The 18,484-nt window shown below is 42.4% G+C and overlaps 2 protein-coding genes and 1 pseudogene across 3 annotated transcripts in view; all 3 read left to right on the plus strand.

Annotated features, from left to right (window-relative positions):
- The first annotated feature begins 611 nt into the window (after positions 1–611).
- The window catches only part of LOC310729363 (protocadherin alpha-8 pseudogene), a 31,483-nt pseudogene continuing 13,610 nt past the window's right edge, over positions 612–18,484 (plus strand). The window contains exon 1 of the transcript XR_014538382.1: positions 612–3,112. The product of XR_014538382.1 is annotated as a protocadherin alpha-8 pseudogene (transcript). The remainder of the gene's footprint in view (positions 3,113–18,484) is intronic.
- LOC310729128 (protocadherin gamma-A4-like) lies at positions 3,636–5,273 on the plus strand. Its single transcript, XM_083547193.1, has 2 exons — positions 3,636–4,576; positions 5,230–5,273. The coding sequence occupies exons 1-2, from the start codon at positions 3,791–3,793 to the stop codon at positions 5,230–5,232; spliced, it is 789 nt and encodes a 262-aa protein (XP_083403319.1). The 5' UTR covers positions 3,636–3,790; the 3' UTR covers positions 5,233–5,273.
- Positions 14,840–18,484, plus strand: part of LOC310729023 (uncharacterized protein) — an 11,706-nt gene continuing 8,061 nt past the window's right edge. The window contains exon 1 of the mRNA XM_083546975.1: positions 14,840–17,585. Within this exon, the coding sequence (XP_083403101.1) occupies positions 14,925–17,585 (2,661 nt within the window). The 5' untranslated portion in view covers positions 14,840–14,924. The remainder of the gene's footprint in view (positions 17,586–18,484) is intronic.

An 18,484-nucleotide genomic window follows, 5' to 3' on the forward strand; every position in this document is an offset into this window, starting at 1 on the left:
CTTCCGCTATACGCATTCTTGCGCCTGACGGTGTGATTCAGGGCCAAGCAATCGCAATCTAAGGGGTGCAGTGTGGTGTTATTTACCGCCACTTTTCTCAGGTTTTTATTTACAGATAATACGAACCATTAATACGGTTAAATTATAAATACATTGGCAAAATTGTAAGGGCTTAATAATTGAATAGTTTCAGATTGATTGACGCGGATATGACTGCCAACAAAAGACAGCCAATGGTCTCTTATTCGCTGTCCATGGTACTAGCACGATTCAATTTTATGATTCTGAACTAAAAATGACAGTTTTCTTTCTGCATAATATATAATTTGGGTAGTTTGCTTGGCTGTGATGTTTTTGGTTTGTTTGCTATTAGTTAGGTATATTTGTTAGTTTTTTGTAATGAGTTGTATACAATTTTGTTCAATTGCAAATTACAGGGGATAAAGACATAAATGCTCTATCACTATTTCTTACTACAAGATATTATCAATGCAATATACTTTTAATTCGCGAGGTGTCAGCACACAACTAGAAGAAGGTTGATGACGTAAACATAGGATGGCTGTAGTGCCAGCCTATTTGATACTCTAGAATCCTCGTTGTCTAATGTCCAATGGAATAAAGAGAGACTATGCTTTAGCCCTCCTGGACCTTAGCGTGATGTTAAAAAATATATATTATTGTCAAATCTTCAACTAATTCACAATAAGTTGTGTTGATTTGTGTGGATGTGTTGTAATCGCTCGAAATGGAACGAAGCAAATATTCTTCATGGAGAAGGGTACATTTAAGGAGAGCTTTCATGGCTGGATTCTTACTGTTTGGAAGAATTGTATGGGCACAGATAAGGTATTCTGTTTCTGAAGAGCAGAAGGACAGTACCCTGGTTGGAAATATTGCAAAGGATTTGGGAATTGATGCAAGAAGCTTAAGAGAGCGCGGATTTCGCATCGTGTCTTCTTCAGGAGAGTCATTGTTTAAGGTAAATCAGAATGACGGAGCGTTGTATGTTAGCGGGAACTTAGACAGAGAGACGGCGTGCGAGAAAAGCATATCGTGCACGATCAATCTCAAAATCGCCATGGAAAATCCACTGGAAATTCATTATGTGACAGTAGAGATTGTAGATGTGAATGATCATGCTCCTGCTTTTACTGAAAACGAAACGATTTTAGAGGTATGGGAGTCAGCGTTTCCCGGAACCCGTTTTCAGCTTCAGCCTGCCCGCGACCCTGATAGCGGACCAAATTCCATTCAGTCCTATAAACTCAAACATAACGATCATTTCCGACTTGAAATCAAGGATCGTGATGAAGACGGCAAAATTCCTATTCTTACATTACAAAAGCAGTTAGACAGAGAATCTGCTAGTAAAATAAAATTATTATTAACCGCTGTAGATGGAGGAAAACCACCAAGATCTGGAACAATGGAAATAATAGTAAATGTGCTGGATATAAATGATAATACACCTGTTTTCACTGAAGATGCGTATGTTGTACTGCTACAAGAAAACGCGCCTATTGGAACAACTGTAATCCAGGTGAACGCCACAGATTTGGATGAGGGCTCAAACGGCGAGATTGTTTATTCAATTGGTAATAATGTAAACAAAAAAATACGTGAACTTTTTGAAATATCTCCGATCACTGGTGAAATCCTTGTGAAGGGAGTTTTAGATTTTGAGGCCAAAGACAAATATGAGATTGATATCGATGCATCAGACAAAGGACTTGCACCAATGATATCAGACAAGACAGTAACTATAAAAATCGTAGACGTGAATGACAATGCGCCAGAGATAGAGGTGACATCGTTTTCGAGTGTTATTCCGGAGGATTCCAAATCTGGTACAACAGTTGCTTTAATAAGTGTATCTGATTTAGACTCTGGGGTCAACGGCAAAGTTTCCTGTTCAGTACCTGAGGACATGCCTTTCAAGCTTGTTTCATCACCACATAATAATGTTTACTCCTTAGTTACGTCGTCAACACTTGATAGAGAAATGACAGCTCATTATGATATTATATTATCTGCAAAAGACGAAGGGAACCCGCCACTGTCATCGTTGAAAACTGTAACTGTACACGTATCAGATGTTAATGATAATAGTCCAGAGTTTATTGGATCTCCATACACGTTTTATGTAATGGAAAACAATGCTCATGGCACATCTTTATTTTCTTTATTTGCCTCTGATCGAGACTCAGATGAAAATGCATTAATCAGCTATCAGGTTTGGAAAGATAATCTCAAAGAAAATAAATATGCGTCTTTTATTAATGTGAATTCTGAGAATGGCGCCATTTACGCGCTAAAAACTTTCGATTTTGAAACAATAAAGACGTTCCAGTTTTACGTGCTCGCTACAGATTCTGGATCTCCGTCACTAAGCAGCAACGTCACAGTGAACGTGTTCATTCTGGATCAGAACGACAATGCTCCAGTGATCTTATATCCGGTCAGTGCTAACGGTTCCGCTGAAGGTGTTGAGGAAATTCACCGCAACGTCAACGCAGGACATTTGGTGACTAAAGTGAGAGCCTATGACGCGGATATTGGATACAACGGCTGGTTATTATTTTCACTGCAGGAAGTGAGTGATCACAGTCTATTTGGTTTGGACCGTTATACAGGACATATCAGGACCCTTCGCTCATTTACAGAAACAGATGAGGCTGAACATAAACTGGTCATACTGGTCAAAGACAATGGCAACGTTTCACTTTCAGCAACAGCTACTGTGATCATTAAACTTGTGGAACCCAAAGAAGCTTTTGCAACGTCCGATGTTAAAAATTCAGTAAAAGAAGAGGAAGAAAATCACGTTACATTTTATCTCATTGTTACTTTGTGTTCGGCTTCATTTCTTTTTATTATTAGTATCATCGTACTGATTGCAATGCAGTGCTCCAAATCAACAGACTATTCATCAGAATATTTACAAGGTACAAATTACGATGGGACACTGTGTAACAGCATCCAGTACAGATCTGGAGATAAACGCTACATGTTAGTTGGACCCAGAACAAGTATCGGTTCTACTCTAGTTTCAGGCAGTAATGCGAACACTCTTGTGATACAAGGTCGAGAAAGGAGAACTTCTGATGAGGTAAGATGTAATACATTATATGTGTAATTTCAGTTTAAGGAATGATGTTAATAATAATAATAATAATAATAATAATAATAATAATAATAATAATAATAATAATAATAATAATAATGTATAATAATAATAATAATAATATTATAATTATAATAAAAATAAGTTTTACTATATCATTTTTGTTTGTGCCAATTAACGCACTTTTATGCGCACTTTTAGGGATTTTATGGGTTGGAAGTGCGAAATTAAAATGCATAAAACTATTTTTACCTGCAGCTAGTTATTGGATGAAGTGTACATTTTACACGACGCTCACTTTTGATATTGTGGTGGAATCTTTTTCAGTGGCATTTTGTGACATTTGTATTGCTGTCTTCATCCGGAACTCAGAAAACTAAGTGGTTACATCTTGCTCTTGCAGTGAGCTATGGAATCACACGGTGTCAGTGTAATCTAAACGGAAGCACCTAATGGGTTTGGCCTCCGTTGGTTATTTGGACCACCTCATCTGTTTGGTAATATTTTAGTAATTCGCGCATTCTGTGAACATTGTTTTAATACTGTCAACATCTGACTATTGCTTTGGCACAGCCAGATTTGATCGAGATCAGCAATATGGTTACGTACTCTATGGATTGTTTTTGTTAATGTGGTCGGAAACTGCAATAATTTTCTTTGAAAATGGAACAAAGGGGATCCGCATCATGGCGACTGAACCTCGTACTTTATGGACTGTTTATGCTATTCTGGAGTGTAACCCTGGCGCAGATCAACTATTCAGTATTAGAAGAGCAGAAAGATAACACTATGGTTGGAAATATCGCAAAGGATTTGGGTCTGGATCACAGAAGCTTAAAGGAGCGAGGATTTCGTGTTGTGTCAACTACAGGAGAGTCTCTGTTTAGTCTAAACCTGGATGATGGCGTCTTGTATACTGCAGGGAAATTAGACAGGGAGGAGGTATGCGAGAGAAGCAGCTCCTGTTTAATTAATCTAAAAATCGCGCTTGAAAAGCCTATAGAGATTCATTACGTAGCGGTTGAGATTGTGGACATAAACGATCATGCTCCGACGTTTCCTGAGATAGAAAAGCGCTTGGAGATATCCGAGCACGCCGCGTCTGGCACACGCTTTCAGATACAAGCCGCACGTGATCCAGATAGCGGAACGAATTCCGTGCAAATGTATAAAATTAATCATAACGAACATTTTCGAATCGAGGTTAAAGACAGAGGAACGGAACGAAAAATGCCCTTTCTAATTTTACAAAAACCGTTAGACAGGGAGACAAGTCCCAATCATAAACTCCTCCTCACAGCGCTGGACGGCGGAAAACCGCCAAAATCAGGAACTATGGAGATTATTATCGATGTTCTGGATGTAAATGACAACATTCCAGTTTTTACAAAAGACTCATATTCTGTGAAGCTTAGCGAAAATGTTCCCATAGGTACTACGGTAGCGCAGGTAAATGCTACCGACCTCGATGATGGTTTAAATGGTGAAGTGTTTTATATTTTTGGCCATGATGTAGACAGTGACTCACGCCAGCTTTTTGAACTAGATCCAGTCACAGGCGAAATAGTTGTAAAAGGCCAAATCGATTTTGAGCAAAAAGATCACTATGAAATTGATATTCAAGCGTCGGATAAAGCAGTTGCACCACTGACAGCCGATAAAAGCATTTTAATTCAAATTGTTGACGTAAATGATAATGCGCCGGAAATTGAAATGACGTCGTTTTCGAGCACAGTACCAGAGGATACTAAGTTGGGGACTACAGTAGCATTAATCAGTGTGAGTGATTTAGATTCTGGTTTAAATGGAAAAGTGTCATGCTCTGTGCTTGGAGAAATACCTTTCAGGTTAATGCAGACCTCACAGAATAACATTTATTCATTAACAACTGCATCATTACTTGATAGAGAGAAAATATCACAGTATGACATTACAATAGTAGCCCAAGATGCTGGTCAGCCAGCATTAACATCTCTAAAATCTATTACTGTCCAATTATCTGATGTAAATGATAATAGCCCAGAGTTTTCCAATAACCCACACAATTTTTATGTAGCAGAAAATAATGTTCCAGGAATTTCCATGTTTTCTGTATCTGCTAGTGACCATGATTTAGACGAAAATGCCATGATTACCTACCAGATTCCAAGGGATACTACTGAGCCAAGCAAATATACATCCTTCCTAAACATAAACCCTGAAAATGGAGAGATATATGGACTGAAAAGCTTTGACTTTGAAACAGTTAAAACATTCCACTTCCATGTTGTTGCTACTGATTCTGGAAATCCATCATTGAGCAGCAATGTTACAGTGAATTTGTTCATTTTGGATCAAAACGACAATGTCCCAATGATCTTATATCCAGTCAGCTCTAATGGTTCTGCTGAAAGTGTGGAGGAGATTCCCCGCAATGTCAACGCAGGACATTTGGTGACGAAAGTGAGAGCCTATGATGCAGATATAGGATACAATGGCTGGTTATTATTTTCACTGCAGGAAGTGAGTGACCACAGTCTATTTGGCTTAGACCGCTATACTGGACAGATAAGGACCCTTCGCTCATTTACAGAAACAGATGAAGCTGAACATAAACTGGTCATACTGGTCAAAGACAATGGCAACGTTTCACTTTCAGCAACAGCAACTGTGATCATTAAACTTGTGGAGCCCAAAGAAGCTATAGCAACTTTCAATTTCAAAAACCCAGAAAAAGATGAGGAAGATAATAATAATATTACATTTTATTTAATTAGCACTCTTGGATCAGTTTCAGTGCTTTTTCTCATCAGTATCATTGTGTTAATAGCAATGCAGTGCTCTAAATCTACAGACTATTCTTCCAAGTATTTGCAAGATACAGCTTATGATGGGACTCTGTGTCACAGCATCCAGTACAGATCTGGAGATAAACGGTACACATTAGTGGGTTCCAGAATGAGTATTGGTTCTACAATAGTTCCAGGAAGTAATGGGAATACTCTAGTGGTAAAAGATTACAGGAGAAGCACTTCTAAAGAGGTAAGTTATTTTACTGTAGGCCTCATGTGGATGTTTGTATTTAGCCTGAACCATACAATGCAGGTTCTAGATATGTTTAATTTTAATTAAAAAAAACAAGTGCTGAACTTAAAATTATGCTCTTACACTAATACTAGGTAATTTTATGTTATGAATAAACCACACAGATCTCAAACCTTTTTCTAATGAAAATATTCCCTTAGACTGAAAAACAGCTTCAGGGGCTGCTAGTGAGCAGGCATGAAGTAGGTTGTGTTTTGGTGAGATCCACTACATTTTGTAAAGTTAACTATATATTTATACTTTCTTTTTTGATATTTCTTCTACTCAAGCAACTTTTTTTGACACTGCGGTACATAAATGGCAACAAGTCTGCAACTATACACCCACACATGGAAGAGTATTGCTAGTAGCCCAAGCACCTCATGCAGTGATAATAAATTGCCAGAGACCCAAAATAAAATGACAGACACCAAAGCAGAAATCTAATCGCTGTTGAGGAATGATATTCACACACTGTTAAGGATGTTGCACTCAGATCTGGAAAACTATGAAAAAGACAGTAAACTATTTAGAAGATGACTATCTGCATGCTCAGATGATGCAACCTGATTGCAATCATCTGTAAGTAAACATGACACAGCTGTTGCCACCCTGCAAAAGAAATGCACTGATATGATTTGGAGGATGAGTAGGTCAAATATCCGCATCCTGAATGTGGCAGAGGGACCAGTTCTGAGCTTTCCAGACTCAGTGTCTGATAAAAGATGTTCTAGGTATGGATAGGAAAGTGCTTGTGGACAGATCACATCACAGCCTCTAGTCAAGGCAGCTTGGTGGTAAACCTTAGGTAATTGTGGCTAAAAGGCATTATTACAAGGACTGTGTGGAAATTCTCTGCAGAGCTAGGAAGGCAGGACCCCTTCAATTCAAAGGATCCACGATTTGCATATTCCCAGATTATCTTTCTAGTGTGGCTTGCACACAATCTGCATTTAAGGATGTCAAGAAGTAGCTTCGTGGACAGAGTGCCCTGTGGACTTTTCCACCCAGAAAAACTTAGGATCACTCACAATGGCAACCAGAAGAGGTTTTGTTACTTAGTGGAGGCCATTTGTGGAGAGATATATTGTTTTGTATAATGCTAAAAAGCAGACACTAAACTTGTTGAGGATAGATTGCATACACTTTGCAATTGATGGGTAATGCGGTATAACAATTATTGGATTTGCATGGGACTTTTTTAGCTCTTACACAGTCCATGAGTAGATGAGTTTATTTAATATTAAAGGTGTATTGCATGAGGTCAAACTATTTGTTGTATTTATATTTATCTGTTTTTTTTGTCATCTTTCTTCATCTTTTTAACCATAACCATATTGCCTTCAAGTCAAATATTGAAAATAGGTTATTTCACATTGTGATTTCTAAAGCACTAAAATGTGTGAATTAATTTGCAATAGGTTTAGGGGTCACTCTGTTCTGGCTGAGTGACAGGGGGTGGGCCAAATGCACAAAATCTATATTTTACACTCTATTTAATTAGCCTTTTTTCTGTCAATTTGGAAGAGGAACTATTGTATTGTAAAATGTATTATAAAATAGCATTATTTATATATTATATATTGGTAATTCTCTAAAAGTTTTTAAAACAAAAAATAATGTATATTTGTATTATAAATTATATGATTTTATGTGTTCTACTAACCTCTGCATAATATATATATATATATATATATATATATATATATATATATATATATATATATATATATATATATATATATATATATATATATATATATATATTTATTTATTTATTTATTTATTTATTTTTTAACAAATTAATTTATTAAAAAAATATTAATTTACTCATGTGACAGCATCTGGCTAAACACTGGCTTAACTTACCCTTTCTTAATATAATATATTAAATATGTAATAGATTGTTGTGAGATTTACCTGTTTTCTATGTGTTTGGGTAGGTTTCTGCTAGCTATTCATACATCGACGATATGCATTCAGATAGTTGGGCCTTTCATGGGCAGGTGTCTCATCTGAGTCAATTTCCCCTTTTTCTAGTGTTACTAGGATTGGCTTTAACGATACCCAACCTTGACTAGACCTGAATGAATATTTCAAGCAAAATGTTTAAGGAAGATCTAGATTTGATGATATTCTAGATTTGATGTCTTTGAGCTCACTCTCGGCAAGGCAGAGCGCCGTGCCAGCTCCTGGGGTTCGAAGATGGACCTTGCATAGGGTTTTGAGACGGGCTTGTCCCTATCTTCAACCTCACCTGCTCGGTCCAGTGCTTGCTCGCAGGTTTCGGAAGCACGTGATTCGGCTGATTCTTTCCCCTGTGACGAGCACATGCAGCACACCGAGGTGTCTAGGTCATGGGTTTTTCATGCCTGCTCCTTCAACCCACAGTTCCACTGTGTATTCCCATATTATGGGGAGAAAAGAACATAGTTATGAGGCTTAAGCAGGTTGTGCGTCAAATTACATCCGAGGACTGGTTTGTCACGGTAAATCTAAAGGATATGTAGTTTCATGTATCCATCCTACCTTCTCACAGGAAGTTCCTGATTTTTGCTTTCTGGGCTGAAGTTTACCAATTCTAGGTTTTTCCATTTGGCCTTGCCCTTTCACCCCGTACCTTCACAAAATGTGTAGGATGAAATGTGCTCTGGTTTCCCTGACGTCTCAGGGCATCCGCATCCTCAACTACATTGACAAATGGTTGAGACTGGCTCAATCAGAGCAGTTGGCAGTCTGGCATAGAGATTTGTTCTTGCACACATGAAGGCGTTGGGGTTTGGGCTGAACACCGGAAAGAGTGTGCGTTCTATAGGCCCCGTGCTGGAATTCCCCGGTCGTCGCTTAATGCTAATGACTGATGCTTCCCTCATGGAGTGGGGAATGCCTGTCCAAGGTCTGTGGGAAGGACCCCATCGACGCTGGCACATCAACTGCCTATAGATGCTGGCCGTGCTTCTAGCACTAAAGCATTTTCTCTCACACCTTAGAGGTCACCATGAGTTGGTCCGTACGGACAATACTGATGTGGTCTTCTACATCAACCATCAAGAAGGTCTGCGTTCAAACCCTGTTGCAGGCTGGCGCACCAGATCTTCCTTTGGGCCCAGAAGAAGCTCCTCTATTTGAGAGCAGTTTACATCCCAGGCCGGTTTAACAAGACAGCAGACATCCCCGATGTGGTGGAGCAGGTTTGGGAGAAATTTAGAAGAGCCCAGGCGGATCTGTTCACGTCTCGAGAGATGTTGCACTGTCCCGTCTGGTTCTCCCTGACTCCTCCAGGCGTGCTGTGGCTGGACGCCATGGCTCAGGTGTGGGTTCCTTTGAGGAATCTCCTCAGAGGAATCTCCCATGGGGGGGTGTTTGAGGAGATTCCTCTAAGAAGAGATCTCCTTTCCCAGCTCAGGGGGGCCATATTTCACCCACGTCCGGAGCTGTGTTTGTGACCCCTGAGTGGGCACAGCTCCGAGGTTCTTGTCTCTCCAGCGAGGTGGTAGAGATCATTCTCCACTCCAGAGCTCCCTCCACGAGGAAGTCATATGCCAAGGGGGCGATAAACCAAAATGGCGGATGCATAGACTTTTAGGGTGGACGGAGCTTATGCATCCGCCATTTCGGTTTATCGCCTCCTTGGCCGGGCAATTTCTGGGGAGAGGTAACACAATTTCTTTGCTGCACCTGAAGGCTGAGGCCCCCGGTACAACCGAGAGTGCCAGGGTGGGACCTGGCTGTCGCTTTGGGGGCTCTGTCTGAGACCCTCTTCGAGCCTCTAGCTGAGGCATCTTGGAGGTACCTTTCCATCAAGACCCTGTTTTTGTTGGCAATCTGCTCTATCAAGAGAGTAGGGGACTTGCAGACCCTTTCTGTGGCCCCCTCCTTCCTGGAGTTTACCCCAGGTATAGATAGTGCTGTTCTGTACCCCCATATGGATTACATTCCCAAGGTGTCCTCGGTCGTCCCACAACCTGTAAGATTACAGGCATTCTATCCTCCTCTGTTCCAGGCCACAGACCAGGAAAAATTAACTCGCTCTTTTCGGTCCGCTCATTGGACACCTACGTGCACCGGACGAGTCTTTGAAAAAAGACCAAACAGCTGCTCGTCTGCTATGGCCCTCCTAATAGAGCCGACTCTTTGCTAATAAGCAGACTCTGAGCAGGTGGGTTGTTGATGCCATCACATCATCTTATGAGTCCTCTGGTCTCCCCGCTCCCTTCAGGGTCAGAGCTCACTCCACCCGGAATGTGGCTGCTTTAAAATCTTGGTCCTCTGGAGTTCCCCAACAAGACATATGTAACACTGTGGGTTGGTCCACCACGCTGACCTTAACCTAGACTGCAGTGCCACTTCTGGATTCTCAGTCCTCCTCCAGCTGTGATTGACAGACACACTAGGATGCAGCATCTTGTTCCTTCATGGCACCACGGTTACATACATAACCTAGAGACATTCCCTTTCAGGAAATCAAGCTGCGTCAACACCTTGGGAATGGGAGTCCAATCACGCCACTGCCCCTGCCTATTTTGGATGGGCACAACTAGACCACAGGATGGAGGAGCCAGAAATGGCGCTAAGGTCAAGGTTATAAAACCTGATGAAGGTCAGTGGGGTGAACCAGCTTGCAGCGCTGCAGTAACTCCAGAGGACCAGGCCAAAGAGGCTGCTGCATTCCGGGTAGAGTGAGCCTTGACCCTAGCATTGGCTAACATCCACTATCCACCTGCTGAGAGTCTGCTTATTGGCAGGGAGCCCTTTTTTATAGGGACCATAGCAGACAAATTTCTCCACAGTTCTATCCTGTGAACGTATGTGTCCATTGCTCGCACCAGACACATTCGGTTTAGCATCTCCTGGACAGGGTCCTGGAAAAGGAGGATAGAATGCCGATGGCAGCTTAAGTACTTAAGTCCATGACCATCTTCATATTTGCTCCACCACTTCGAGGTGGAGCCTCCTTTCCCTAGGCCTCAGCCCTTGCCTCGAAAGGTTGTCTGCTCCCTTGAGACAAGAACCTTTTGTCTCTGAGCCACCACTGGAGGGGTCTTATCTGAAGGAGGCCAAGTAGAATCACGTTGGACACTGCTTTCATCAGCCCCTGCAGCACTGCTTCACAATGAATGACTGGCCTTCCCTCACTCGCTTGACTGCCATGAGGATAGACTTGATCTGAGCCATTCCCGCACGAGCCCCATTCCATCTGACACCGCTTTGCCTCAGTTACAGTGGGGTCAGAGCTGCGAGGGAGAGCGCCTCCTTAAAGAGCGCTCTCCAGGAGCAGAGAGTCTGCATGGACAATGTGAACAGTCGACTCCCTCGAGTGTTGACTGAGCATCCTGCTCTCCCATGCAAGCTACACACAAGCTGTGTGTATTATCACACACTTTGTTGTACATTTTCTCTTCACTGGTGACTCTAAATTCCTTCTAGGTGTTAATGATTCATTGTGTGTGTGTGTGTGTGTGTGTGTGTGTGTGTGTGTGTGTGCATGCATGGTTTCCTGCAAAGGACCATTAAAGGTGTATTCGCATTTCAAATCTAGTAGATATTTGACCAGAGTAGCTCCCAGAATAAAAAAAAATGTTTTACTAATTTACTAAGAAAATACTTTATAAGAGAGTCATTACTAAAGATCAGTAAATGATTATACTTTTTGTAATTACAACAGAACTTTAACAAAAAAAAATTATTCTGTCATATGCAAATACAGTTGATATACAGTAAAAGGTCTACACAACGCTGTTAAAATGCCAGGTTTCTGTGATGCAAGACCAGGATAGATCATTTCAATAACCTATACTACACAATTAAAAAAGACATTTAAATCCTTTGGGAGGAGTACACATTTTTTTTCTAATCTTATTAGGGGTCGCCACAGCGGATCATCCGTCTCCATACTTTCCTGTCCTCTACATCTGCCTCTTTCAAAACAACTACCTGCATGATTTCCTTCACCACACCCATGAACCTCATCTTTGGCCTTCCTTTTGTCTTCCTTCCTGGTGGCTCCATACTCAGCATTCTCCTAATGATTTACACCATATCCCTTCTCTGTGCATGTCCAAACCATCTCAATCAGGCCTCTCTCACTTTGTCCCCAAAACGTCCAAAATGGTGTAGGAGTGCCATGCCTTATCCCTTATACCCTCATACCCATATCTACCCTTCTCCTCTCCATCATTTTAGCTACCTCTCTCCATTTACCAGTTATAGGACTAACATTCAATGTACCAACCCTAACCTACACTCGACAACATTTCTCCCTTTCCTGCTGTCTCTGTAAAAATTTTTCCCCTCTCCTTCTCCTCCTTCGGCCAACAGTAGCCCAATTTCCACTGGTACCCTGTTGGCTAACAATACCTGTGGTGGTCGTTGGTAACCCAGGCCTCAACCAGTCTGGTATGAAATTCTAAATTGTGATCCGCATATTTAATTTGGCACATGTTTTACACTGGATGCCCTTCCTAATGCAACCCTCCCTGGCTGGGTAAAAATAAAAAACTTTTGTGGTTGCATAAAAATGCACACTCTTAAACTAACAATTTTCTGAAGCACTTTTTGATTTTACTACAGCATTCAGTCAATCCTGATTTGGCAATATTTAACAACTTTTCTTTGCAAAAATGCTCCAAATCTGTCAGATTGCAAGGCATCGGCTGTGCACAGCCGTCTTCAGGTCACCCCACAGATTTTCAATCGCATTCAGGACTGGGCTCTGGCCGGGACATTTCAAAACATTCACATTCTTCTGGTGAAGCCATTCTTTTGTTGATTTGGATGTATCTTTTGGGCTGTTGTCATGCTGAAAGAGGTTTTTTGCCAACATTGTTATTTGAAACTTTACATAGTTCCAGACAAAGAATATGTCACGAAAAGCCTATTAGAACAGAACTTTAGAACTTTATTTGGGGTTAAAATTATAATGTTAAAGTAATAATTATAAATTATAAATTTTTTCTTGACAAACTTCATGGATTTTAATATTATGTTTATACAACAGTCATTATAATGTAAGGCCTTAATAATGATCACATAATGGTCATGGTTGATATCTAATACAATGTGTAGGCAAGAGCTGAATGTGAGCAGCTGGCAAATGTTCAAGGTGATCTGAACTGATACAATCATGTATATATCATGAGTGGGCTAAGTGATAATTAATAAGGCCTTACATCATAATGACTGTTGTATAAACATAATATTAAAATTCATGAAGTTTGTCAAGACAAAATTTATAATTTATAATTATTACTTTAACATTACAATTTTCTGTATTATGAAATAAAACTATTTGCTGTCAACAGCTTAGTTATTCTGTGGTTTAGCTTTACAGGTCTCCAGGTGAGCTTGGATTACTGGCTGTGTGGTGTTTATTTTCATGCTCACACACATATTTTCCTGGTTGTCTTGTTTCAGTGAGTCAGTGAGTCAGTGAGTGAGTGTGTCTCCACTGGTGAACCATCTGTTGTGTTGATAAACAGATCGGACAAAAATAAATAAAGGTGGTACAGTAACAGCAGTAAAAAGGACTAAATCACTTACTGACTATGTGGTGTTGCCATACTTTACACTTAATTATTCTAACATGGTAATACAACCTATTCCAAAAAAAAAGATGGGACATGGTAAAATGTAAATAAAAGCAGAATGCAATTATTTGCAAATCTCATTTACCCATATTGTATTTACAATAGAAAAGTTATTGTTACTAAAAAGAATTAACTGGGTAAACATTTTCAAGCTAATTAGGTTAATTGGCCATAGTTCAGTAGTACGATTCGGTATTAAAGGATTATCCTTAGGAGGCAAAGTCTCTCAGAAGATGGCCAGAGTTTCAGCAATCTGCAAAATATACTGTACACTGGTGATCAAAATTAGAGAACAATTTATAAACAATTCAACAATTCTGAAATAATGTCATCTTCACTGCTCAGGGAGTTTTTGTCCTGTCTATACCATGCTACCAGAACACCTTTTCCACAAAATAACTAAGGCATTTAAAAAAAAAACATTATTTTGCAGAAAACACACTGATCAAAATTAGAGAACACTTTCAGATACCTCCCAGTTATTGGTGTTAATCTGGCACCTGGTGATAACTTCCTTGATTATCTGTCAACCCCTATTTAACTGGCAGCCTTCCTTGATTATCTGTCAACCCCTATTTAACTTCCAGTTTCATTGACTCTGCAAGATGGTGGGCCGTTTGAAAGTGACTGAAAGCCTCCGGCAGCAGGTTGTCCAGATGAAGGCCAAAGGGATGACCCAATCAGCCATAGCAAGACTGGTCCAAAGTTCACTTCAGTGATGAAAGCAAGTTTAATTTATTTGGGTCCGATGGGAAACATTATGTTCGCCGACAAACTGGAGAAATACTGAACCCAAAGTGTGTAAAGAAGTCAGTGAAAAATAGAGGAGGAAGTGTCATGGTTTGGGGCATGTTTTCTGCAGCAGGAGTTGGGCCTCTTATACAGCTACATGGCAGAGAGAATGCAAATGTTTATCAGAACCTTCTTCAACAACATATGGTTCCTTCCCTGCGTTCATCACCCAATCAGCCCGCAGTGTTCATGCAGGACAACGCTCCATGTCACACAGCGAAACGGGTAAAGCAGTTCCTTGAAACTGAAAACATTGAAATAATGTTCCAAGATGGCGGCGCGGCAGTAGCTCGCAGCGGCCGCTCCGGACCCAAAATGGTGCTACTCTCACTTTGTAGCCCGCCTTACTACAATACATGAACATCAGAGCAACCGGTGTCCCTGTGTACAACCAAAAAACCCTGAATGAACTCAGCAACAACCCAAACAACACCATTAATGATGACCTGCGGCAGAAGCTACGCGACCGCGGCGTGCTCCGAGAACCAGGCCTCCAGTCCTCGGCATCGCCTGCGGCGGACGGGCGGAGGAGGGGGAATCGGAAGCGCTGCGCGAGAAAACAGAAGCGCGGAAAGCGAGCGGGTGCTAATGCTAGGCTAAAAGCTAACCCTAGCCGGCCCGCTCTACCATCACTACTGCTGGCAAATGTCTGCTCCCTGGACAATAAACTAGACTACATCAGACTCCAACAAGCTACTCGGCGTGAGTTCAGACACTGCTGCGTTTTTGTGTTTACGGAGACGCGGCTGAGCGACAGAGTTCCGGACGCCGCCATCCAGCTGGACGGGCTAGCCGCGTTTCGTTCCGACAGAAATGCAGCTCTGTGTGGTAAGACTCGCGGCGGCGGTCTGTGTGTTTACATCAACACGGAATGGTGTAAGAACTCTGTGCTTGTTTCTACCTACTGCTCATCGCTGCTGGAGTTTATTGTTGTGAGATGTAGACCTTTTTATTTACCCCGGGAATTCACCACCGCTATTGTGCTCAGAGTGTACATACCACCTAGCGCTAATGCTAAGGAAGCGCTCAGCATGCTCTACGGGACCATTAGCGGACTTCAAAACTCACACCCTGACGGATTGTTTATAGTCGCCGGAGATTTTAATCACGCAAATCTCAGGACTGTGCTCCCTAAATTTTATCAGAATGTGGACTTTGCAACCAGAGGAGAAAACACGCTGGATGTTGTTTACACAAACATCCGGGGCGCATACCGGGCAAAGCCCCGCCCCCACCTCGGGTACTCAGACCACATCTCTGTTATGTTGATCCAAGCATACAGACCACTCAGCAGGCGTTCAAGACCAGTTCGGAAGCAAGTGAGAACCTGGCCAGCAGGATCCATGTCTGCCCTCCAGGACTGTTTTGAATGCACTGACTGGGACATGTTCAGGGAAGCTGCAACCAACGGCGATTTCATCAACTTGGAGGAATACGCGTCAACAGTGACCAGCTACATCGGCAAGTGCATTGATGACGTGACTATCTCCAAGACAGTCACTACACGCTCCAACCAGAAGCCGTGGATGACCGCCAAGGTGCGTGCGCTGCTAAAAACAAGAGACTCTGCCTTCAGAGCAGGGGACTGGGCGGCCTTAAAAACAGCAAGGGCCAAACTGTCCCGTGCCATCAGAGAAGCGAAGCGCGCACACGCCAAGAGAATCCACGGCCACTTTCAGGACAGTGGAGACACCCGGCGCATGTGGCAGGGCATCCAAGCGATCACGAATTACAAGACCACATCACCTGCTTGTGACCGTGACGCCTCCCTCCCAGATGCGCTGAACGACTTCTACGCCCGGTTCGAGGTGCAGAACAACATGGTGGCGAGGAAGACCATCCCTCCTCCCAGTGACCAGGTGCTCTGTCTAACCACAGCTGAAGTGAGGAAAACTCTATGCAGAGTTAACCAACGGAAGTCTGCTGGACCAGACAACATTCCTGGCAGAGTGCTCAGGGAATGTGCACAACAGCTAGCAGATGTCCTCACTGACATCTTCAACATCTCCCTGAGCAGCGCCACTGTTCCTATGTGCCTCAAGACGACGACCATCATTCCTGTGCCGAAAAAGTCTTCTGTCTCCTGCCTCAATGACTATCGTCCCGTTGCACTCACACCCATCATGATGAAGTGCTTCGAGAGGCTCGTCATGAGGCACATAAAGACCCAGCTTCCACCCGCACTGGACCCCATGCAGTTCGCATATCGTCCAAACCGCTCCACGGACGATGCTATTTCCACAACCCTCCATCTGGCCCTCACCCATCTGGATAACAAGGACACTTATGTAAGGATGCTGTTCATAGACTTCAGTTCAGCATTCAACACAATCATTCCTCAGCACCTGATTGAGAAGCTGAGCCTACTGGGCCTGAACACCTCCCTCTGCAACTGGATCCTGGACTTCCTGACTGGAAGACCTCAGTCAGTCCGGATCGGAAACAGCATCTCCAGCACCACCACACTGAGCACTGGGGCCCCCCAGGGCTGTGTGCTCAGTCCACTGCTGTTCACTCTGCTGACTCACGACTGTGCACCAATGCACAGCTCGAATCACATCATCAAGTTTGCCGATGACACGACCGTGGTGGGTCTAATCAGCAAGAACGACGAGTCAGCATACAGAGAGGAGGTGCAACGGTTAACAGCCTGGTGTGAAGCCAACAACCTGTCTCTAAACGTTGACAAAACTAAAGAGATGGTTGTTGACTTCAGGAGAACACAGAGTGACCATTCTCCACTGATCATCGCTGGATCCTCAGTGGAGATCGTCAAGAGCACCAAATTCCTTGGTGTTCATCTGGCGGACAAGCTCACCTGGTCACTTAACACCAGCTCCATCACCAAGAAAGCCCAGCAGCGTCTCTACTTCCTGAGAAGGCTGAGGAAAGCTCATCTCCCTCCCCCCATCCTGTCCATGTTCTACAGAGGGACCATTGAGAGCATCCTGAGCAGCTGCATCACTGCCTGGTTTGGGAACTGCACCGTCTCGGACCGCAAGACCCTACAGAGGATAGTGAGGACAGCTGAGAAGATTATCGGAATCTCTCTTCCCTCTATCATGGACATCTACACTACACGCTGCATCCGCAAAGCACACAGCATTGTGGACGATCACACACACCCGTCACACACACTTTTCACACTCCTACCATCAGGGAAACGGTTCAGAAGCATTCGGGCCGCCACATCCAGACTGTGCAACAGTTTTTTCCCGCAAGCCATCAGGCTCCTCAACAAAGAACTGAACTGAACTCTCTCTCACACACACACACACACACACACACACACACACTTACACACAACTGTGTGACTGATCCGCACAAACCGGACTCAACACCCATCATACACTACGTTCACCCAGGTTTTCAATACCAATCACATTTTTCACGATCGCAAAATGTTTACATGCCGTCTGTTGCTGATTCCGGGACTTTATTTTGCACAATATTCTGTCCAAATCCTTTGGTTACTGTTAAATCTATTTTTGATTGCTGCTACTGCTGAATTGCACAAATTCTGTTTACATTTTTCTGTTTACACTGCACCTTATTCTGTTACGACAGGTTTTACTGGCGGAGCTATTTCTATTTTTTATTTTATATTTTGTGTATTGTGTATTGTCCTGCACTGTCCTGTGTTGTCTTGCACTGTCTTGTGTTGTCTTTTGCACTGTTTGCACCAGCTGCACACATGCACTTTATGTGGCGAGGATCTTAGTTCTTTGCCCTGTGTTCTTCTGTTCTGTACTGTTTGTTTTATGTTGTTCTATGTAGCACCTGGGTTCAGGAGGAACGTTGTTTCATTTCACTGTGTACTGCATCAGCTATATATGGTTTAAATGACAATAAAAGCTTCTTGACTTGACTCTTGACTAATGACATGGCCTGCCCAGAGTCCTGATCTCAACCCAAT

Source organism: Silurus aristotelis (genome assembly GCF_946808225.1).
Source record: "Silurus aristotelis genome assembly, chromosome: 7".
Classification (NCBI taxonomy): domain Eukaryota; kingdom Metazoa; phylum Chordata; class Actinopteri; order Siluriformes; family Siluridae; genus Silurus; species Silurus aristotelis.

Excerpts from the sequence above, each read along its gene's own strand:
- LOC310729128 (XM_083547193.1), top strand. The coding sequence starts at position 3,791 with ATGGAACAAAGGGGATCCGCATCATGGCGACTGAACCTCGTACTTTAT.